The sequence below is a fragment of the Microtus oregoni genome, unplaced genomic scaffold (assembly GCF_018167655.1).
Source record: "Microtus oregoni isolate MIOR12 unplaced genomic scaffold, Mior012 000006F_ref0000085, whole genome shotgun sequence".
Classification (NCBI taxonomy): Eukaryota; Metazoa; Chordata; class Mammalia; order Rodentia; family Cricetidae; genus Microtus; species Microtus oregoni.
Genome location: NW_024543065.1, coordinates 46,076,214 through 46,100,525, shown reverse-complemented (window position 1 = coordinate 46,100,525; position 24,312 = coordinate 46,076,214). Strand labels below are relative to the sequence as shown.

General features: G+C 41.6%; 1 protein-coding gene across 1 annotated transcript; it reads left to right on the top strand.

The window, feature by feature from the left end:
• The first annotated feature begins 741 nt into the window (after nucleotides 1-741).
• Nucleotides 742-23,975, top strand: CUNH19orf18 (chromosome unknown C19orf18 homolog). Its single transcript, XM_041654554.1, has 5 exons — nucleotides 742-862; nucleotides 969-1,055; nucleotides 18,308-18,410; nucleotides 22,680-22,840; nucleotides 23,821-23,975. The coding sequence occupies exons 1-5, from the start codon at nucleotides 742-744 to the stop codon at nucleotides 23,973-23,975; spliced, it is 627 nt and encodes a 208-aa protein (XP_041510488.1).
• The last annotated feature ends 337 nt before the right edge of the window (nucleotides 23,976-24,312 follow it).

The following is a 24,312-nucleotide window of genomic DNA, read 5'->3' as shown; positions in this document are numbered from 1 at the left end:
AGCAGAGAAAACTATATAGCTCAATAAAAACAATTTAAAATAAATAAAAAAGATGGTTGACAGAATTATGATCAAAATACATTATATATTTGAGTATTTGCATATGGTATATTTATAAATATATAATTATTTGTAAGTATAAAACTTTGTGAAAGAATAAATTAAGAAAGATATGGTTTAGAATATAGAGTTTTCTTTTTTCAAAAACTGAGCCTGGACTACAATATAGTCTGCTGCTTTCTATGTAGCCTTCTAGGTCTTATTGTTGTGGTTTGTTTGTTTTTATACAAGGGTTCATGTAGCCCAGGCTGGCCTTGAGTTGTCTAACTTGTTATATAGCTAAGGATGACCTCAAACTGTTGAACCTTCAACCTCTACCCCCTCAGTGCTGGGACTGCACATGCGTGGCACTGCAGCTAGCATCTGTCACTTCTGACTTGTCACACTGAATCAAGATTCTTGCCCACCTCCTCCCTAATCTGCATTCTCCCTGAAGGCAGAAACCCAGTCTCATTCCTGTCTGCCTTGCTATAGGACACCAGGCTCATTTAGTCAGTCTCCTTGACTGCTCTGGTTCTGGGAAGGAATTTCAGGGCAGCACAGTAAACTGACCTCACACTAGGGGCTCTAAATCAGAACCCAAACATTCCATGGGTAGCAGTGTCTTCCTGCTCCAGTCGCTAGGCTGTTAGATAAGTACTTCTTTCTAGTGTATGAAAAAGAATTGATAGCTTTAGAATGATGGTCAAGGTTCAGAGTTCCTCTATGTTTTTATTTTGGTTTCTATTGGAATGCCTACTTCATGTCTGCTTACCTTACACAGATGGGATTTATCCTGCTGGGAAAGCAATGGACTCACCAGGTAGCTTCAGCAATGGCCTTTCTTATTTCGGGGGAACTAAAGACTTGTTTCCAGGGAACTAAAGAGAAGTTAATTATATTTCACTGCTACAAGTTTTCTTTTCAAGGGAGTAGACAGTTACAAAGATCAAAAGCTCTTGTGGAAGAACCCAGAGACTACATTTCAGTAATTCATCCAACCCCAGGAACCTCAAGTAAGTTACTGTATTGTTTATTGAGGGGAGGATCAGAGCCGAGCGTGTGTGGTGTGTATATGTGGTGTATTGTGTGTGTATGTGTGGTCTGTGGTGTGTATGTGTGTACATGTGCATATACGGGCTGTGTCTGTGATGTGGTCTGTATATTTGGTGTATCGTGTGTGTGATATATGTGTGTGTATGGTGTATTTGTATGTATGGTGTGTATATGTAGTTTATTTGTGTGTATGGTGTATGTGTGTGCATGTGTGGTGTAATTGTGTGTGTATGTGTGTGTGGTATGATGCATATATGTGGTATATTATGCGTGTGTGGTATGTGCAGTGTATGTGTGTTCATGTTGGCATATGTGTGTGGTTTGGTGTATATATGTGGTATATTATGTGTGTGTGGTAAGTACAGTATATGTATATGCATGTGTGGTGTATGTGGGTGTGCATGTGTGTGTGTGTGTGGTGTGGTATGTATATGTAGTATATTGTGTGTGTGTGATATGTGCAGTGAATGGGTGTGTGCATATGCATGCATGGTATATGTTTGTATACAAGTTTATGTATGGTGTGTGCATGTGGTATAAGTGTGTGTGATATATGTGTGTTGTATGAGTGCATATGCCTTGAGTATTTGCGAGTAGTAAAGTCCAGAGAAGACTTAGACAAATATTTGATAGGAAATTAAATATTCTATGTCTCAGTGTGCTTTGTGCTTTTCATTAAAGGCTACTGCTTCTTCCACTGCCCTTCGCTTTAATTAGTGTGCATAGCAACCTTGAGTCTATCTTGGTTCTATGAACGACTTTAGGTGTAATTTGCTCTACACGTTTTGGTGTTTTGTTTTTTTTTGATGTCTAGATACAGATGTTTTGCAAATGTCCTGCATTATTTATAATCATCTGGGCTTTCTGGACTTAGTTTTAAAGATAAGTATTTACTCCACAGACTTGGCTGGCCTGCGACTCATAACCCTCCTGTGTCAGCCTCCCAAAGTACTAGAACTACAAACATGTACCATTTGTCTCCTAGGCTATGCTTTTTAATTTAAGAACAAAACCATGGCCTTGGGTTTGGTCCTCAGCTCTGGAAAAGGAAAGAACAAAAACATTTATCTTTTTAAATTTAAATTTGTATTTATTTTCTAAAAGGTTCATACATGTATACAATGTATCTTGATCATACCCCCTCAAGCTTTGGGTCTTCCTTTCCTTCTATAATTTTAATTAATTTTTCCAATCCTTGGAGTCCAGTTAGTGCTCATCGGTGTGAGGTTATCCATTAAGACATTGGAAACCTACCAAGAACCACAATCATAAAGAAAAGTGACTATCTACATCCTAACAAATATCAATTTCCAATGAAATTCTCAGTTGGGCTGGAGCCTTTGAAGCCCTTCATCCTCTATGCTGGAAGTATTAACGGAACTGACTGTGTGTAGATAATCACAGCTGTTGAAAACTTCCTTGTGTATCAATCATGTCATGCCCAGAGGACAACATTTCACAACATGCCTTTCATCTTCTGGCTTTCTTCTCTTCTTCCCCAGTGGTCTCTATTCCTTAAGGTGTGTGGGGGTTAATAACAAGTATACCATATATAGCACCCACAGGCATTTATTACTATCAGTTTGAACAGTAATGCATCTGTGCATCAACCACTGCCTACTGCAACAAGAAACTTATTTCACCCAGGTTGGAAGAAGCACAAACATATGGATACAAACATAAGGGCAGGTCTGGAGCGATGACTCAGTGGTTAAGAGAGCTGGTTGCTCTTTAGAGGACCCAGCTTTGATTCCCCAGCACCCACATAATGGCTCATAACTGTCTGCAAGATCAGTTCCAGGGGACCTCTTTTGGACTTCTTGGCCACCAGGCCTGCGTATGAATACCCCCATCTCGTCACTGTCGTACCAGTGGACAGGGTCCAGGGTTGGGTGTCTTTCCTCCCCCATCAGTGTACACGGCACCTTCCAGCACTTTGAAAGCTAAGTAGCAGGGAAAGTTTCTTGTTGAGTTCAAAGTTGATAAGAAATCATTTGAGCAGATGTTGTGGTTCACACTTTAAGACCTAGCACTTTGGGAGGCTCTGGCAGATCTCCCTTCAGTTCCAGGTCCTTTAGGGATTCTCGTGGCACTCTATAAAAAACAAAAATGAACAACAACACCTACAACAAAAAGATAAGAAGTGATTTAAAACAGTGGAACCCAGCCAAGATGATCTTTGATGTCGTATATGCGTCCTCCTGGGAGGAGAATGAAATTTCACTTGTATTCAAGAGAAGGGTCTGTTAATGATTTCGTCACATCTCATCTGTGTCTGAGGAAGGCCATTATTGATGGCTTCATTGGTCTGGCTCTCTTTCTTTGTGGTAAAGGCCAACAGCTTTCAATTCTGTCTTTTCACGCCCTTATCCTGGGAGGGAGTTTCTCAGTTCCCCTGACGGTAAACTTAAGGTCTTATATTTTTGAAATCCCACAGTCACAAAATAAAAAAGTGGATACAAATAGCATGCCATGATGTGGCAAATTAGCTTATATGTCTTCTAGATACTGGAATATATTTATTAACATTTATATTTTTTAGTGGCGGGATACAAGATCAACTCAAAGAATAATTGGACTTGTGAAGGTGCCCTTTGGTGCTCACTAGGGATTAACAGGGCTCAGGCTGAATAAGAGCTTCAGCTCCCTTTGGGTGATGCAGAATATGCAACCAGCCCACACAACCCCAGTACCAACTTTCTGGAGGCTTCTTTGCTTCTGGTTTTTCTGCATGGAGCTTTCCCAAGGGCCCTTGCCACCTAATCCTCTTTAGACAATAGGCCACCTTTCTGCTTTGCTACTCTTCCCACCTTAGAAGTTCCCTTTGGGTCTCTTCACATCTGTTAAATAAATGCCTGCCAGGAACTGATTCCTTACTCAGCATTCTTGTTTTGTACCTTTAAATTTATAATTTTTAATTTTTGAGAATTTCATATGTAAATACTGTATTTACATAATTTCCGTCCACCCTATTCTCCAATTCCTCCCATGTCCCCTTTCACTCCTTATAAAATTCATTACTTTTAAAATGATTATTGTTAACCCGTGCACACATATACACACAAACACCCTGTGGAGTCCATTTAGTTCTGTTCATATGCACATTTGTCTAAGGCTGACCACTTGAGATTGGATAACTAACAAGTAAGATTCTGCCTGTCTCCACAGTCATTGATAGCCTGCAGCTCTTCATCTATGGGCTGGGATTTGTGAAATGTCTCCATTTCAGGTTGGTAGTGACAACTAGCATTGTCATATGCAAGCATTGTGTAGGCAGCCAGAGTGTTGAAACTTCGTGGATGCAGCTTCCCTGGCATGTCTAGAAGACATTACCTCCCAGCAGCATCCTGGTTCTTTGGCTCTCTCTATTTTTTGTTCCATCTTCTGAAGTATTCTCCAAGTCTTATGTGTAGTTGTTGCATTGTATAGGTACCAGTTCGGGTTGAACACCCGATAGTTGCTTGACCAGTTTTGGATCTCTGCAATGGTCTTCACCTGCTGCAGAAATGAAGATTCTTAGAAGAGAGATGAGATCTACACTTGGATTCATCTCTGTTGTTTCACAGTGTACCTGGGATTTGGTTGAAGCAGGTATGTAGGGAGCACAGACATGGAAAGGAGACAATGCAAAAACATAACACTCAACGCAAAGGGGATACAAGATAGACCATTCTGGAATGAATTATGAGTGTCCATAGCCTGGGAACACAGACTCAGGTTATCTCTAATTTCATGTTCCAGTGTAGTAATAGTCTCATGAACTTTTTAAGCTCATAGAACAGAAATAATCAAGACACTTCTCAAATACGTTGGTGGAAATATCAAGTCGATGACTTACAACAAAGTGGATCAATCTTAGCTACAGGCCTCAAATGCTCTCTAATGCACTCTTTGCCTTTTGGTTGGTGGACACGAAGGGTCCATCTGTGTGTACATTCCAAAGATCTACCTAATGGTCAGAAAGATGTCAGATCACACCAGAGGAGGACAATAATGGCTACTGAAGGGTTAAAGATGGTCCAAGATAATTTTGCTCTGGACCTGTAGCATTTCAAATTCACATTATGAAAGTTATCAACTGCCTTTGTGGTTGTATCTTCTTTCCAAAAATTCTGGTTAAGGTTGATGAAGGAAAAGTTTTTGTTACTCACAAATGCTAAGCAGAAGGGCCACTTAATGGAGTATGGGAAGTGGATCAGGAGGAAGAGGGAGTAAGGACATGTGGCCCAAAGCCTTTATTTTTATTTTCACAAACAAAACTTAGGCTAGATAAGAGGCCTTACAGTTGAGTAGTTTGAGTAATTTCCGTTGACCCAAGGGCTCTTCCTAGTTTGTCCAATGTTGGGCCCCGGAGTGGTGAGGGCAATTAGATAGCAGTCTGCAGACTAACGGCTCGCAAAGGGTTCATTGGAGGTGGGTGGTTGCTCACTGGGCTTGGGCTGATCTGAATGCATGTGAAAGGCAAACTCTACCATCTTAGGAGTTAACTGGTCTTAGTCTGGTAGTGTGTATAGGGTCAGGAGGGTCCTCAAATGTCAAAGTATCAACATATAGAACAATAATACAATGAATACATCTATCAGTCCCAAACACTCACTAATAGGACTGTCACTTGCTTGTTTATACCACCCGCAAAGCACAAAGCTTGGGTTAGGGTCTGGGTGTGAGAAGGCTTGTGTTCTCATCTCGACTTTGACACTAACCTGTTCTTTTTAGTTAGTGCTAGTGGTTTGCTGAGCCGTGAGCTTCAGCTCTCAGCTGTAGGTTCTATAGCTAGAGGAAAAAAGTGGTCATCTAATGGAATTGCTGGGAGCCCCCAATGTTCTCCTGGAACTCTTGGACTCTTGTTCATATTGGAAGATGTATGACTCACTCCTAATGAGAGAAATGTGTTGAAAGGTCACAGTGATTGCATCTTTTGGCTCTGAGGTTGAAAGTGGGCAGAATGTTTCAGAACTGGGCTTATGTCTGCTCCCAGGGTTTGGGCTAGAGGCCTCATGCTAACCACATACTTTACCACTGATCTCTGTCCTCAGCCCTTTCATTGCTATTTGAAGATAGTGTCAGTGACTTGGGGCATAGGAGAAGGAGACACTGTTCCCCGCTGTCCCTCTGCAACCTGTGGAGTTCCCCTAGAATTTTAGGGACTCTGATTCAGGTCACACCAGTATTTGTATCTTCGGTGCTGAATATATCCATGAGCATTTCAGGGATAGTCAGTTTATGCAAAAGTGGAGATTTTATTAAAGGTATTTTATTATAGGTTTAGGACAAAGAGAGGCACTCGGAAGAAAGTAGGGCATACCCAAGTGTGGGTAGAGATTCCTCGAGGGAGGGTTTTTATAACAGTCATATGTAGGGTTTTGGTAAGCATTGAAAATTGCTATCTTATCACTGGGTGATTTCTGAGGGAGACCCAACAGGAACACCATTGTGAAGGTAAGAGTCAAGGCCACAAGGATACAGGAAGGCAGGAAATCTATACTGTAAACCAAGTTTCCCAGTGTCTAGGTAAGGAACAAGGGTCCTTCCAAAGGTAATACACATCCAGGGTGTAAGCCTAGGTCACTGTTATTTTAATGTGAAATATGTATATATGAATAGAATGTTGATGTTTGGTTGGTGGCCTTTACAAAGAGCATTATTATACTGGAGTGCTTGGCTCTCAACTGGCCAAGGGCTTTACTCAGACTCCAGAGTGAGGGCCCCCTTTTCCCTTCATGTTGTATACTTTTCCGGTCTTTTTATCCTGCCTCTATAGTGCCTCACTCACTAAGTTGCCCAAGCTGGTCTTGAACTTAACTCCATGCATGGCCCAATGCTCACCTTGACTTGCAACCCTTTTGCCTCAACCTCCTGAATTGTGCTACCAGGCCTGGCAGTATTGTCAAACTCTTGTTTGAAAGCTGGTAATGACTGTAACGTCTCCAGAGGGTGATTTTTACAAATGTAAAAATGGGGCTTGTGAGATGGTTCTGCGGAATAAGATGCTAGCTGCTGAGTCTGACTTTGAGTTTGGTTCCCTGGACCACATGGTGTGAGGAAAGAATGGGCTTCCTTGAACTTATCTCTGACTTCCACATGCATTACACAAAACACAAAACCTCACAAACATACACACAAATAAGTATATGAAATAAGAACTTGTTTTTCAAGTATAGATGCAATATCAATAGATTTTGAGGTGAGAGAAGTGAGGAGATAGGATCAAGAGGAGGGATCTGAAACAAACTGCCCCTCAGGGTAAGAGGTTTATTAGGTGAGTGTTTTAGTTACTGATTGCTGGGGGAAGACACAATGACCAAGGCAACTTAGAAAAGCATTTAATTGGGGGGGGGGTTGCTTATAGTTTTCAGAGGATTAGCCCATTGTCCTCATTGTTATCATCTTGGCTGGGAGTGTGGCTGCAGGAAGACAGGCTTGGTGCTAGAGCTCCCATCTAATCTGCAAATTGCAGAGAGAGAGAGAGAGAGAGAGAGAGAGAGAGAGAGAGAGAGAGAGACTGGGCCCAGTGAAGGCTTTTGGAATCTCAAAGTCTACTCTCAGTGACATACCTATTCCTAAAAGGCCACACCTTCAAATATGTCCTAAATACTCCATGAATTAGAGACCAAGCATTCAAATATATGAGCCTATAGAGGACCATTCACATATAGAGCACCACAGTGAGTTATTATTACCACACAGAGTGTGGTGCAGTTCTAAAAACTTCCATCCAACAAATAAAGCATGATTCTTTCTCTTAAAAGTACCCAGCATATTCTATTTACATGTAGTCAGGCTGCCTTAAATTATTTGTGCAGCAGAGGGAAGAAGAGGGGCTCCCAGCTGATAAGGGAGAGAGGCTTCCGTGGGAGCCACTGAAGCTCTTATTCTAACAATTGCTTTAACTTTTTTACCCAGAATGTTGAACTATGCATAGTGTTTACTTAAAAAAAAATTAGTATTTTTTTTTTCTGAGACATGGTCTCACTATGCAGTCTTGGCTGATCCAGAACTGTAGTAAAATGAGCAATGGGCTGTGTCCTGCCACCTGGCTAGCTTACACCTGAAATAAGTACACAGAAACTGTATTCATTAAAACACTGCCTGGCCCAATATCTTCAGCCCCTTCCTGGCTAACTCTCACATATTAATGTAACCCATCTCCATTCATGTGTATTGCCACTTGACTGTGGTTTACCGGCATAAGTCTAACCAGCATGCGTCTCAGGCAGGAGAATCATGGCGAGTGCCACACTTCCCTTTTTCCCAGCATTCTGCTCTGTCTATTCCACCCACCTAAGGGCTGCCCTATCAAAAAGCCAAGGCAGTCTCTTTATTCAACCAATGAAAGCAACACACAAACAGAAGAACCTCCTACACCACAGAACCCACTATGTAGATCAGGTCGACCTTGAACTCACAGAGTTATACCTGCTTCTGCTTCCCTAGTGCTGGGATTAAAGGCCTGTGCCACCACACCTGGATGGGATCTATTTTAATGGTGGAGGGGAAGGCAGGATGAAAGCCTGGTACCTCTACCTCCACTGTGTTCTTCTTTTTTACTTTGGGTCAGATTCTTACACATGATTATCTCTAAGGGGGTATCTCTCAATCTCACCTGCATCATTGCATCATCCACTTTCTGAGACTGGAGCCAAGAAAATTCTGGGAGGACCACCTCAACTAGGACTGTTTAATTGCTTCAATTTAAACCTAATGCTCATATTACTACTCCAAGGATGAATTTGGGGTCACTAGACCCCTTATTTGTTCCACTTCCTAAAGCATCAGTTGAATGTCTCTTTAACACACATTTTTAATGTCATATCAGGTGATCAAGACTAACTTATTGGGGCTGCAGGAGGTGGGGCTTATGCAGTCACCAAGCTGAGCCATTTCTTACTCCCTATTTGTAGCAAAATTCACATAAGAATTTCCTAAACTCAGCATTCAAGCTCTTTCCTCTCGTTTCCCAGCTCTGCTTTAGTCCTGCCTCTCTGTACAAAAATGATTCTTCTTTACTTTGAAGTTTCAGAAACATCACAGACTAGTGCTACACCTGAGCCTTCAGAGACAACTCATGACTTCACGGCACCTTCTGCATTCTTTAGATCCAACTCTTGGAAAGCAGGTATCTGGGATTACACCATGAATTGACCTGTGGTTTCCTTTTACTACAGCAACTTAACACCTCTAGGCCATTAGGGCAGTATCTTGATCATAAGCCAAGGTGACACAAGGGAGGTGCCAGGTGACAAGAGTTACTATCAAGGGTTAGTATATCTATGAGCAAGGAGTTAATTTATCTACAGGTTACAGGTGCTGTGGGTCAGCAAATCTATAGGTGAAAAGTGTTGTTATAGTGACATCCATAGGGTAAGAATGAGGGCTTGGATAAGAGGTGACCACAAGAAGAAAGTCTGGGGTTTGGGGAAGTAAAATTGAAAAAAAATTAAAATCATTGCATTTCTAATGAATTAAAATGTGTCTATGTGTCTCTGTGTGTATGATGCCTATGGATAGATGGACATCAGAGGACATATTTCATGACTTTATTCTCTCCTTTCACTCTGTAGGGGGTCAAACTTGGACTGATAGGTTTTCTGGTTGGAGTTTTTCCCTGCTGAGCCATTGCTTCAGCCTCACAACTGTTTCTGTAATCTGGACTATGCAGTCTTATGTTAACATTTGTTTTTGAGACAGGCTCCCTCACTCTGTAGCCTGAGCTGGCTCTGAACTCACAGAGATCCACTTCTCTCTCTCTACTTAGTGCTGAGATGAAAGATGTGTTAGAATGTCTGGCAGTATTTTTTTTCTCCTTTGAAAATTGATGTTTATCCAAAGAATATGAATAATAATAAGAAGAATATAAAGAAAGAGGAGGAGGAGAAGAAGGAGAAGGAGAAGGAAGAAAAATGTCCATTCCTTGGGTCTTTTTTCTCCTTTCTTCATTTGTTTCTCAGGATTCCAAGATTGAACACTAGCTAGGGCTAGGTGGCAGTGAAAGACCCTCAGAGTGGGGAGAATCTCAGTCAAGTCTGGGGATAACACGACCTCCAGGAACTCACAAGAGACCGTACTTGCTGCAATCACATGAAGTTTATTGACAGGATAGGAACCAGTGCACTGGGGCCAAGACTCATTTCCCACACAGGGGTAAAGAGTTCAACCCCAAGTAGCTGGGAGAAGGGGTATTTAAGGGAAGAAATCACAACCCAATAATCCAAAACGGGTAGGGAGGGCATCATTGGAAAATTTTGAAAATACCAGTGATCATTGAAAAATTCCAAAAATACCAGTGTTAATCACAAGGGGGGTAACTCCCTGTTTTTCAAGATTATTCTCAAGATTATAATCTAACTTTATCTTCAGCTAGTTCCTGAAACAGAGTCACTGAACTGGCTAATCTAGATTTTTGATTCTTCTCTTCCTGCTTAGGTTTTTGGCTCTATTTTTTCTGCTAGAGGGGTCTGGATTTATCCAGGTCTTTCATCTCCCCACTTCTTCTAGTACCTAGTTCTGATCATAGAACTAGATTTCAGTATCTTCTTGACCTTGTAAAGGCTATATTGGAGGCGTAACATCAAAATCTGAACAGCACTTATTCTTTCTCTAATGAAGGTAATTAGTTTTAATTCATTAAAGTACTGAGGGGCCTTTATTAGGGCAGTGGTGCCTGTCCCGACACCAGCAGCTGCCCCAAGGCCCAGGATTACCGGTAGTGTCAGAAAAATAGGTTCTCGTCAAAAGCGAGTTGAGTGCTTGTCAAACTCATATTCAAGCATGTTAGCTGGATGATAAAAGACCCTAGGTACCAGTTGTACAAGCACAAGTAATCTTTGGTGGCATTAAAAACCGATGTTGACACGCAAGGTATCAGGCCTGTATTACAGGCCCACCATTTATCTAAATTGGGAACCAAGTTCCTGGTGTCAGGAGTCTTAGGGCTCTTAAGAGTCTCATTATATAACCTCAGTAAGAGCCAGCCCATGATTAGTACCCCAAACACAAGCATCCTGACTGGTATTGTTGTTAAAAGCCCCGGATACTGCAATTTGGGTAGTTCAGGAGTTCGCTTCACTCGGTAGGTGTGGATCTAGGCAGAGATGCATACTTCCTTCAGTTGTTCCCAGATCTGGCATCTCACAACTTCAAGGGCCTTTAGGCAGGCAAATAAAGGTCTAGAAAGAATAGCATCAGGATTATACACTGCACCAGACTCAGTGAGCATTCATGGTCCCCCACATAGGATCTCATAAGGGGTGAGTTTAAATTGGGGTGTTCCTAACCCAGAACAGGGCAAAGGGAAGGGGGGCTGTCCAGTCATTCCTGCTGATATCTAGGGCCAATTCTGTCAGAGTGTCTTTTAGAGTTCTATTCATCCTTTCTACCTGACCTGAGCTCTGGGGTTGGTAAGCACAATGTAATTTCCAATTAATCCCCAGTTGGGTGGCCAGTCCCTGACTTACCTGGGCAACAAAGGCAGGTCCATTATCAGACCTTGGGTATCCCAAACCTCGGGAAGATTTCTTTTATGATCTTCTTAGTCACCACATTGGCTGTCTCAGTCCTGGTAGGAAAAGCTTTTACCCAGCCTGAAAAAGTATCTATAAAAACTAATGAGTACTTGTTACCATATCTTTCTGGCTTAATTTCTATAAAATCTACCTCCCAGTAGGCCCCAGGCTGGTCGCCCTGAGCCTCTTCCCAGGAGAATATATATATGGAGTGTCCTGCATTAGTCATAGCACAGACCTTGCAGCTTTTGACTACTTCTTCTGCCAAGTCAGAGAGTCCTATAACGTAATAGTCGGAGGACCTAACCACATCTTTTAGTTTCTTGGCCCCCAAGTGGGTCAGGTAATGTAAGTTGGTAACACATTTGTGTCCTTCTTTTTGTGGGAGGACTAGTTTCCCTCTACTGCCCAATATGGAGTTTTCTTTACCAGTCCTAATTTTCCCATAACTTGATAGTCCTCAGGGGTGTATCTAAAGTTTCACTGATATCATAATAATCTTTGGGTTCTTTGACTGCCAGGATCATTGCTCCTTGGGCCGCCTCTTTAGCGGTTAGGTCTGCCATCTGATTTCCTTTAGCCACAGCATCTTGAGCTTTTTGGTGTCCTGGACAGTGTATGATGGCTACCTTCCTTGGCAAATGTATGGCCTCGAGAAGGCTCAAATTTTTTTCTTTATTTTTTATGTCTTTTCCTGCAGATGTTAACAGTTCACTTTGTCTGTCTATTGCTCCCTGTATGTGGGCAGTGGTAAAAGCACTGCTGTCAATGTAGATGTTGATAGACTTCCCCTTGCCATCCATAGAGCTTGTACCAAAGCCACGAGTTCAGCTTTTTGGGCTGACATCCCTTCAGTGAGGCTACTGGCCCAGATACTTGCTTCTTGTCCACCACTGTTGCCCCCGCCTTCCACTTACCTTCAACCATGAAACGGCTGTTGTCCATATACCAGCTCAGACTCCCAGGCCAAGGCTGATCCTTTAGATCATTTTGGGTACCAGCTTTTTCTGCCAAAATGTCAGCACAGTGATGGGTAGGTGAGGAGTCATCAGTCTCAGGCAGTAGGGTAGCGGGATTGAGGACAACAGGGGAGCGAAGGTCATTCGTTCAGTCAACAGAAGGCTTTGATCACCTCTGGTCTGGTTCAAGTAAACCTGATCTGGGCCTTCAACTTTGTTAACAAGTCTCTTTCTAATAAAGGCATGGGACACTCAGGGATAACCAGGAAGGAATGAGTCACTTGTCCTCTCCCCAAATCTACAGTTTGTAAGGTGGTCCACGGATATTGTTTCTGTCCAGTTGTTCCAATTACTATAGTTTTTGTATTCTTTTCGCTTTCCCAATGGTTGTTTCAGCACAGAGTGCTCAGCCCCTGTGTCCACTAGAAAATCCATAAGGGTCCCCTCCACATCCAGGGTTACCCTCGGTGTGGGAGAGAGGGTCCTAGCCCTGTCCCCTCTAATCATCTTCTTCTAGGGCCAGTACCTTAGAGGCTCTTCCTGTCTTCTTTGGGCATTCTCTTGCCCAATGTCCTTTTTCTTTGCAATAAGCACATTGGTCTTTGTCCAAGGGACGCCTCTGTCCATCTTCACTCATCTTTGGTTTTTTGTTGCCCAGGTTCCCTATCTGTCTAGGTCCTGTTTTTCCCTTTTCTCCTACCACTGCGGCCAAAATTCTAGTCAAATTTCTCTCTTGTCTATGATCCCTCTGGTTCTCTCTTTCTTCTGCCTCCCACATCCCCCTCTCTTACTTCTCTTCCTCAGTCTCTCACTTATGAAACACTTTCTCTGCCTCCTTAACCAAATCCTGCAAGGTATAATCCTGTAACCCTTCTAACTGCTGCAACTTTTCTTAATATCTGATGCTGACTGTCCTATGAAGGCCATAGCTACCGCTGCTTGCTGACCCTCAGAGGTTTGGTCAAAGGGAATATAACACCTATAAGCCTCCTTTAAACGTTCAAGAAACACAGACGGTGAACAACCAGCCCCTGAAGAACCTCTCTTACCTTGGCCAAATTAGTGGGGCGTCTTGCGGCCCCTTGGATAGCCCTGCAGCAATAGACTGTCAGCTGCTCCCTACCTGCTTTAAATCTGACCTTGAAAACATACACAGGGAACTAGATAAGATCCATTTCTGTTTACACTTTTTTTTTTACCAAAATCTCTCTTGCTTTTTAGTCAACATACCAATAATCTCTCTTGCTTTTTAGACAACATAGCAAAAATCTCTCTTGCTTTTTAGACAATGCACCCAAAATCCTCCCTTGCCTTTTAGACAACATAAAAACTGATGTAGGTGGGTCTTCTTTCTATGTGTTGCTTTCATTGGTTAATTAATAAAGAAACTGCTTGGCCTTATAGGTTGGAACATAGGTGGGTGGAGTAGACAGAACAAAATGCTGGAAGACGCAGAGTCAGGCAGATGCCATGATTCCCCTTCCTGAGACTGAAGCTGGCTAGACTCAGGCCGGCAAGCCACGACCTCGTGGTGGCATACAGATTATTAGATATGGGTTAGTCAAGATTTGAGAGTTAGCAAATAATAGGCTAGAACTAATGGGCTAGGTAGTGTTTAAATGAATACAGTTTCCGTGCAGCCTGCCGCTCCTTTTGCCACAAAAAAACTCTTACTAAAGTCCTCTCTGTGGTTTTTCTCAGTGGGGATGTATGGATACATTTTAAACAAGAACAGTATATAAAAATCTGTACCAGTGTGAAACATTTGAGACCAACAATAGGCTTTTTTAAACATTAACCAACAATAATTTTTAAACAAGAACAGCTCATAAAATCCTGTACCAGTGTGAAACATTTGAGACCAACAATAGGTTTTTTTAAAAAAAACATTAACCAACAGTAATTTGTAACCAACCCCTATAAATGATGACAGATGCTTATAATACTTATAACCTATTGGACATGAAAGAGTTCTTCACCCGTGGAGCCAAGCCTTGGTCAGCTTTGACCAGAGGTTTGAGGCATGCAGCTCCCAGGGCAGGCAGAGGGAACTTGTCCACCAGCACAGGGCGGCGGGGGTGGGGGGGAGGGTGGTATGCAGCACTGGGGAACAAAGATTGTTAGCCTCTTTAGGCCATAGCGATTACCCTCAGATCTTTTTTGTTTAGTGTTTGCAATTCTATTGGGGTACATCTGCCTTCTACAACTGTGTCTGCCAGGCTCAATACCTTTTAACAGCAAAGCTGAATAGCCCAGCCATCCATACAAGCATGCTGCCCCGCAGCCATGTGCTTGGGGCCGAGGCCGACTTCTTTTTTTATGAAATATACCCCTATGCTTATGGCCCTACCTCTAAAGTCTTGTAAGTGGTCATAATATCAAAGTCAAAGAAGTCATGATTTGAGTACGTCAGCGTCAGTCTAAGTCAGGACAAAAGCAAAACATACATTACACAGTCATACAGGACAATGGTGCCAAACAAACCAAAGACACAGCCTCAAGCTGCTTCACGGCTGTGACCTGCCCTACTATCGAAATGAGACTGCTATCCACGCGTGTCTCTACAGAGAACTGACCACACCACTCACATGTCATACCACAGAACTGAGAAATGCCACCTAGGTATCTCACCAGAGAACTGAACATGCTACCTGTGTGTAAGAGAAAACCAAGACCGAAGACACACAGACAAAGGTTTAACAAAACTTAGAAAGACAAAACCACTGATCCAGAGTCAACATCACAGTCTGTCCCATTCGTCAAAGTCATAAGTAAGACAAAAGACCAAAGACACACAAGACACACAAACAAACAAATGTCCATCTCCACTGAGACAGACAAAACCATTCCAGAAATACAGGTGGCCTAGAGGGTGTATAGTTCCTCCATTCTAGGAGAACTTCCGTATCCTCAGCAGCACCCAGACTGGAATCTCCCAGGCGTCCCTGGGTCCCTTCTCACCTCCTGGGATGTCTCCCGTGGTGGCAGTCGGTGATCTCCTAGCATGTCTGCTGATCACTCCCTCTGCCTCCTCCTGAGATGCGAGCTACTGCAAAACTAAAACCAAAAATACAGAATTCAGCTGGCAGGGAAACACAGAGACACAGACACACAGACAATGTCTCACCTCCAAGAGGGTCTTCGGAGACAAGGGTGGTCACCAATCCTGAACGAGCCCCCAAAAGAAAGACCCACCAGAGTGGGGAGATTCTCAGTCAAGTCTCGGGATAACATGACCCCCCAGGAACTCACGAGAGACTGTCCTTGCTGCAATCATATGAGGTTTATTGACAGGACAGGAACAAGTACACTGGGGCCAAAACTCATTTCCCATGCAGGGGTATAGATTTCCACCCCGTGTAGCTGGGAGAAGGGGTATTTAAGGGAAGAAACCACAACCCAGTAATCCAAAGGGGTAAGGAGGGCATCATTGGAAAATTTTGAAAATACCAGTGATCATTGAAAAATTCCGAAAATATCAGTATTAATCACAAGGGGGTAACTCCCTGTTTCTCAAGATTATTCTCAAGATTATAATCTAACTTTATCTTCAGCTAGTTCCTGAAACAGAGTCACTGAACAGGCTAATCTAGATTTTTGATACTTCTCTTCCTGCTTAGATTTTTGGCTCTATTTTTTTTTCTAGATTTTTGGCTCTATTTTTTTCTGCTAGAGGGGTCTGGATTTATCCGTGTCTTTCAGCAGGACAGACCCTCAAATGAGGTCAACAATATTGAGAAGCCTCTCCTCAATGGGAGTATTGTAGGAAGTATTAGTGCCTTGAAGAGTCTCTTGCCTCCTTTATCAAGTATATTACTTTGCTGTTGCTGTGATACAATATCATGACCACAATCAATTTATAGGAGGAAGGGTTTACTTTGGCTTAAGGCTCCAGAGGAGAGTCTGTAATGGCAGGGGTGGCATGATAGTTGACATCTAAAACAGGAAGGAGAGAGAGACAGAGACAGAGACAGAGAGATCATATCTTTGACTGCAAATGTGATACAGAGAGATAATCTCAGGATTTGTTAAAAATAAATTTTTAACTAAGAAGATTGTACAATATATTTTGGTAATATTCTTCCCCCAATTCCTCACATATTCTTCCCATCTCCCTACCTAGTCAACTTCATGTTCTCTCTCTCTGTCTCTTTGTCTGTCTCTCTCTCTCTCTCTCTCTCTCTCTCTCTCTCTCTCTCTCAAAAAACCCCCAAGTCTCCCAAAACTAAAAATTAATACTATCAACAACAACAAAACAAAATCAGATAAGACAAAAATAACCAACAAAGCAAAAAGCACATAAAAAGACCACATTGAGTTTGTCTTGCGTTGTCCAGCTTCTCTTGAGCATGGGGCCTGCCTTGTAGTGTGGTTGATACACACAGTGACACTTCATTGGAGGGAACTGATCCCCCCCCCTCCATCCCAGCAGGTATTGAATGCAAATAAGTTCTTGGGTAGGGGTGGGACTGTGTGTCCACTTCCTCATTTCATTCTCTGAGATTTTATCTGGCTTAACCTTGGGTAGGTCTTGTGCAACAGTGTCTGCGAGTTCACATGTGTATCAGCTCCACTACAATTTTTCTGCCTCATCTTCTGTATAATCAGCAGTATCATCCAGTCAGAATAACCACAGTACTACTTATAACAGTTATCTACCTTCAAGGTATACTGGTACAATAGTGGCACAAATGTTATGGGAGTTATTGTAAACATTGCAATTCAGATGGAAGGGGATCCTGGAAGTCAGGGGCCAAGGAGTACCACAAAATCACCTTAAATGTAGCGGTTTACAGCCCTGATTCAGGGGAAGGTTTCCCCAATGTAATAACTCTGCTCTAGCTGGGGAGAGTTTTTAAAGTGTTATAATTCTGCTTCAGAAAAGTTGTTACTTCTCTACTCCATTCCAATCTGGGAAAACAAGGTCTCACTCAAACATCATTCAAGATATTAGTTGGGAGGGAGAACCAGGAGGATGGCTGCTTCTGCCAGGGTGGAAAAAGGCAGCAGTTAGCTGAGCAGGTACAGGGCTTATATATAGCTTCTTAGGGGCAGAGTTTCCCAAAGGTGGAGAGTATCAGGGTGGGAATTGGTTGGATTTCAATTCCTGAATTTGAATAAACTCGAGATTGACTGGATTTCATGCTCAGGGATTGGTTGGTTTTTCTGCTCAGGGATTGATTGTTTTTTTTTGTACTGAGTTGATCAGGGGCAGATTGTATTTCTTTGGCTCTGATTTCAAGGCCAAAGTGTATTTCTTTCATTGGCTTCTTTTAAGCTTTTGACTCTGGTTTCAGGGTCAGGGTGTGCTTTTTTGACTGGCCCTTATGCCTAGGGTAGCTAATTACTTTTTGATTGGATTAAAGTCCCACTCCTTGAAATAAAGATCATACTTGACACTGCTAATATGGCCAAGGACCAGATATTTGATAGGTCATGGGACCTACTGGAAAACCTCCTACTAATATCCAGCTAAAGAAACAGCAATTAGATGATTTAATGCTATACCCATATATCAGAGCATCATTTAACCCTTATCAGAGAAGCTTCTTGTAATAAATTGGAACTAACATGGAGACCCACAATTGAATAATGTACAGAGACTGAGAGACTTTGGGGCACTCAGCTCTAAGTGGGATGTCTCTAACCTTAGTTTTCAATTAGTTTCCTAATTTTTCAAAAATTAGGGATGTCATTTCTAAAAGTACTGCCATTTTTTTTGTAACAAACTTCTTTTCTTTCTATTTTTAGCAGCAATTCCACGTAGACCTGGTCTTGTTCATGTAATTTCAATTTCTAGTATAGCCTTTGCCATTGCCCTGATATGTGGACTCATAATCTCCTATATGATATAGTAAGTATATGCCAAATAACCTCCCTTGTTCTTAACTAATAGGGCAGGAAATACACAAGAAAATTATTTAGAGTCAGAGGTGATGATGATGGTGACATTTCTTTTAATTACTAAATTACTATGACCACATTACACTTCCAGATCAATGCTTCCAAAATGTGAATATTTTTTTATGCTAGCAAAGTAGTAGTAGTGGGAGGAAGACAAGGAGGAGAAGGATGTGGAGGAAGAAGAAGAGAAGGAAGAGGAGGAGGAGGAGGAAGAGAGAAGAAACTGAAATATCAGAATCTCCACAGTGTTGGGGTTACAAATGGGTACCAACACACTTGATTTTTTATGTGGGTCCCTGGGATTTAACTCAGGACCTCAGGCTTGGGTGACAATCATTTTGCCGACTGAGTTTTAGAATTTAGATATTGGGGTAAAACTCTTATCTTTAAAAATATTTAAAATGATTTTACTTGTTCTTTGAGAATTTCATAAGCATACTTTAATCACATTAGGTGGGGCTTATCCAAATGCATCATCGTTTTGAAACTTTTAATCCAAGTGGCATCATGCTATTTGGACCACATTCTGTGGTTTTGATTAAGCCTGGAATTCTACAGAAATAACCAAAGAAAGTACAAACCTCCATTAAAGTTGATGGCCTCCTGAATATAGCAAATAAAGACATTTATTAAAAAAGTTTTTCGAGAAGAAGTTTTTTTTTTTTTTTTGACAGGGTCTCACAATTTAGCTCATGCTAGCCTAGAACTTACTGTTATTCTGCCTTTGGCTTGAATTTGGAGTATAGGACTGCACCAAGATGCTAAGCACAGATTGTTTCTGGATATTTGGCTTATTATAGACTTTTTGTATTCATATCAACATTTGAAAATATTGAGTTAAAATAATTATCTTTTCTCCTGTGTATTTTTGAATTCTCTAAAAATTTTCATCTGGGACCAATGTGTCACCCTGTCTGAATCAATGTCTTTAATACAGTTAATGAATTATTTTGTGAGATTTTTTTTTGCCATTTTGCAACCTGTATCTAGGATGATACAATTGCTTTTCCTATATCACTGCTTTTTAGAATACAATTAAGCTAACCATCAAAGAAGTTTTTTGTTACACAAGTCTCATAGAGCTGGGCAGTTAAGTTTGTCAGGAGAATTAAAACACTGTCATCCATTTCCACATCAAACAGAAACAGCTATCTACAGATCTGCTTACAGAACTGGACTGCCAGTGGCGAGAGGAAGGCCCTACTTCAACTGTAAACTTTAAGGGGGTGTTTAAAAATTCACTAACCAGGATTGTCTTAGGATTTCTATTGCTGTGAAGAGGTACCATGGCCATGGAAACTCTTGTAAAGGAAAGTATTTAATTGGGATTGGCTTACAGTTGAGAGGTGTAGTCCATTATTGTAATGGCTGGAAGTATGGAAGCACATATGCAGACATGGTCCTGGAGATATAGCTGAGCATTCAAAATCTGGACACTGTAGGCAGCAGGAAGAGAGAGTGACACTGGGTCTGGCTTGAGCACTTGAAACCTTAAAGCCCACCCCCAGTGACATACTTCCTCCAACAAAGTCACACCTACTCCAATAAGTCCACATCTCATAATAGTGCCACTCCTTATGGGGGTCTTTCTTCATTCAAACCACCACATTCCACTCCTTGCCCCCATAGTCTTGTGGCCGTATCATAATACAAAACTGCATTCAGTTTAACTTCAAAGGTCCCCCAGAATCTATCAAAGTCTTACCATAGTTTAAAAGTTCAAGGTTCAAGTTTCTTTTCGGAAAGTTTCTTTACAGTCTCTTAACTGTAATCGCCTGTAAAAATCAAAATCCAAAAGCGGATCACAAACTTCCCATATTCAGTGGCACAGGATTTACATTACTGTTCCAAGACAGAGGAAAGGGAGCATAGTGAAGAAAGACTGAACCAAAACAAGACTGACAAATAGCTGGGCAAATTCCAAACTCTGTATCTCTGTGTCTGATGTCAAAATAGTCTTCAGATCTCCAATTTTATTCAGCTTTGTTGACTGCAACACACTTATCTCACTTTGAGTGGCTCCATCCCCCATTAGCCACCTTTCTTGGCAGGTATCCATGGTGCTGTTATCTCCATCATTTTAGGGTCTCCAAGACAGTTCAGGCTTCTCCTTCACAGCTTCACACAAAGGCCTCCATGCAGGCATACCCCTCGCACATGCCTAGGCTCAGTGGCTTCTCTTAGCCATGGAGGGAGATTCCACGACCCCTTTCTTCTCTATCCTTGACTTTTAATTCAAAACCACATGGCTGAAGCTGCCAAGTTCTGCTGCTTGCTGCGGGGGCGGTAACAAGACTCTTTCCTTCAATTGCATCTTTACCAGTTTTCTTTTTTTGATGGTTTCATTTGCTTTCTAAGCTTGACTGTCCTGGAACTTTCTCTGTAGACCAGGCAGGCCTTGAACTGAGACATCCATTTATTTCTGTCTCCTGAGTGCTGGGATTAAAGGCTTGTACTGCACACCTGGACCTACACTGTTCGTTAGTTCCTTTTCATAAGTTGGAAGCATAGCTAGTGGGAGTCTCACCCTGAGGTCATCACTCCCTGTATTCCATTTAGCATCAGACTTTTCTCTAAACTCTTTCCTAGTGTTCCTCTTCTTCTCAAACTGTGTATTTTGTATTTTTGTCTTGCTTACCTTGCTCCATTTAATTATAGATCTGCATAGTACTGACCACTAATAACTAAGCAACAGAATCAATGTTCGGTTGTTTTGAAATATCCTTTGCCAAAGCTGTTAACCCATAATTTTTCAATTAAGAGTCAAACAGATTTTTTTGGAACAAGTACAGAAAGCATCCATATTCTTTGCCAAAATATCACAAGATCTGTCTCCAAGCCACATATGAATATTCTTCTCATCTGAAACCTTTTGAGCTGGCCCATACAGTTCAAATCATCCTCAGTACCACTGTCTTCCATGCCCAGTGCTTTACGTGTGGCCCAATAAGCCATACTTATCTAGGGAAGCATTCCACTGCCTTCCCATCCCAAAGTCCCAAAGCCCTCATTCCTCCAATCAAAAATGTTGTCTTGCTTATCACAGAAATATCCCAGTCTCTGATACCAGCTTCTGTCTTAGTTAGGGTTTCTATTGTTCAAATCTCTACCCACACCCCCTCGGCCCTACACACTTCCTCCAACAAGGCCAAACCTCCTAATAGTACCAATCCCTATGAACCTTTGGGAGTCATTTTTAATTTAAACCAACACAAGGATGAATGATATTTTTTAATATAGTGCTATAAAATGTCAATATCAGAATAGTCCCAGTTTACAAAACAACATCTTTGTCTGTGTGTGAGTGAGTGTGTTGCTGTGTATGGCTGTAGGCCAAGGTCTACTTTAGGTGTCATTTCTCAGGTGCCATCCATCTTGTTTCTGGAGATCTCTTAGAATCTAGAGCTCACTAGGTTAGATGGGTAGTCAGTGAGCTGTGGTAATAACATGCCTGCCTGCCTGTCCAGTGTTGGACAGTGTGTACCATCACACATGACTTTTTATGTGGGTACTGGGGATTGAACTTGGGTCCTCAGCCTTGTGTGACAAACTCTTTGCTTATCAATCTGTCTCATTAACTCCAATTAAGTACAGGATCTATGCTGGGCCAAGTCTGGGTATTAGAGGCTCTGTAAAAGGAACTGTCAATAGTATCTTACATTTATTTAAAATCTTAACATTTTGTTCATTGTGTCTTCCTCGACATTAATTTTATTTTGCATCATATTGCATTGATAGTGATTTCTGTTGTAAATTCCTTGAATTTTATATCTAGTCTAAGTATGTCACTCATATCCAGTCCTGCTTTAGTTGTGAGATTTGGTACTATCAGAGTATTTGTTGACATAAATCAGCTGGGTCAGATCAGAAATTTGAAGTCTTACATAAATACACATTTTTGCCTTTGTTCTCCATCTACCAACATAAATGAACAATTTCTCTTGAGCAAAAAATTCTATGATCTTGGCTGGAGTGATGGCTCAGGCTCTTGCAGAGGACTAGAGTGCAGCTTCCAGCATCCAGATTGGGGGGCCCATAATTGCTTGTAACTCCAGATCCAGGGCTCCTCCCTGGTCTTCACAGGCACATGACGCCACCTCCCTTCTCCCATATACACATGCATATAAATAAAACTTAAAAACCCTCTCTATAAAACAGAATGATTCACTGTAAAAACCAAAAACAAACTGCCCTCACATTCATCTCTGTCCTTCTCCAGTCGGCTGGTAAAAGCTGAGGAACAACAGCAGCTTGCAATGTTGTATGAAAAGGTCGAGATTCCCCTTTTAGATGAGAAGGAGGTCTCAGAAGATGAAGGCCAGGATGAGTCTTCTAAACCACATCCAGAGAATGAGGAGCTGGGGAAGTTCATCGGCTCAGGTGCTTTGTCTTCTAAGATCAAGGCTGGGAATAGTGGCTTGGTTTTTCATAAGAATATAACTGGAATCAAATAGAGTCTGAGTTAAGAAAAATGGGTATTTGTATAAAAATGAACCATTTTCATCAAACTCCAGGGCTCAATGGGTACTTGTCTAGTTACTTGATTCTCAGTGTAAGCCGATTCCAAGAATCCAAGACAGAGTTCAGGAAAAACACTTAGTTTTGCACAAACTTTCCCTTGAACATGCTTATTATTGGTGCATTATTCCTGCATTTAGAATATCTATAAGCAGACACCCCATTTGCCTCATCCTGGTGTAGAAATGGGCTCCAGGTCCATACAACAGGCATCATTTCTCCCAGTGGAAGGGCCTTATCTCCATGTCTTTGTAATGAGAGGATGCCATAAATACATCACACGCTTGATTTTGTGAAGGTTTTCAGGTTCAACATGTAAAGTTCGTTGTCTGGTCTAAACACAACAACATCCTTCACCTTGTTCTTAAAGAGTTCCATTGCTTTGATGTGTCTAGACCCAAAGAGACAGACTAAAGGCAGAAGTGATGATTGATGCCTACTGAGGCTGACAGCCTTTGGAACCCATAGAAAATATTTTCCATTGTCTTTTTATTGAGTTATTATTGGGTGTTTGAAAGGCTGGAACATAGAATGTAATCATTTTAAAAGTCAAACTCCAGCTGAGGGTGGTGGCTCACACCTGGAATCACAGCACTTGGGAAGTAGTAGCAGGATGGTGAATTCAAGGCCAGCTTGCAATGCATAGCAAGATCTTGTTTCCAAAACAACAGCAAAAACAGCAAAACCCCAAAATAAAATCAAAATATTTTTTACTTTCCTTAGTAGATCATTTATTTTTCTCTGAAAATACATTTATTTTTTTCTGGATTCCCCTCACCCCTTTGTCTGCATTTCTGTTTTCCAATTACTCCAACCTCATTAATATAATTTCTATATTTCAGTTATTAAGACAAAAAGAAGGGAAAAATTTTTGAAGAAGAAAGTGAAGGGAGAGAAAAATCTTCTGCAGGAAAATCCATCAGAGAGTTCCAATTATACTGAAAAGGTGGAGAGTTATGACAGAATGGAAAAGGGGGAGAGCAGTGAGAATCTGTGAAGACAGAAGAAAGTGTGGGATCTGCTAGACAATATGGAGACAAAGTGGAATGGGTAACAGATGACTGAGAACATGAATAGGACTTACTGACTTCTACTTACTTGTAGAAGAATATACTAGAGAAGTAAATGTGAGAAGTCTATATCAGAAAATAAATCTGTATGCTTCTTAACTGTGATAGTCCATGAGTAATTATAACTTAAGTAGAATATAAGAAACATCCCAGGTTCACTAATGATGAAGACAAATTGTAAGAATTTTATTCTTGGGGGTGAGTTTCTGGCCCCGCGGCGCCAGCCTGGGAAGGGGAGTTCAGAGGTTCCTTGGCCCCCTATCC

What these genes read in the sequence shown, in the direction of transcription:
- CUNH19orf18 (XM_041654554.1), top strand. Translation starts at nt 742, where the DNA reads ATGGTCAAGGTTCAGAGTTCCTCTATGTTTTTATTTTGGTTTCTATTG. An exon ending in GAAAGCAATGGACTCACCAG is followed by an intron (nt 863 to 968) that starts GTAGCTTCAGCA and finishes TTTCTTTTCAAG; the next exon opens with GGAGTAGACAGTTACAAAGA. An exon ending in TCCAACCCCAGGAACCTCAA is followed by an intron (nt 1,056 to 18,307) that starts GTAAGTTACTGT and finishes TTCTATTTTTAG; the next exon opens with CAGCAATTCCACGTAGACCT.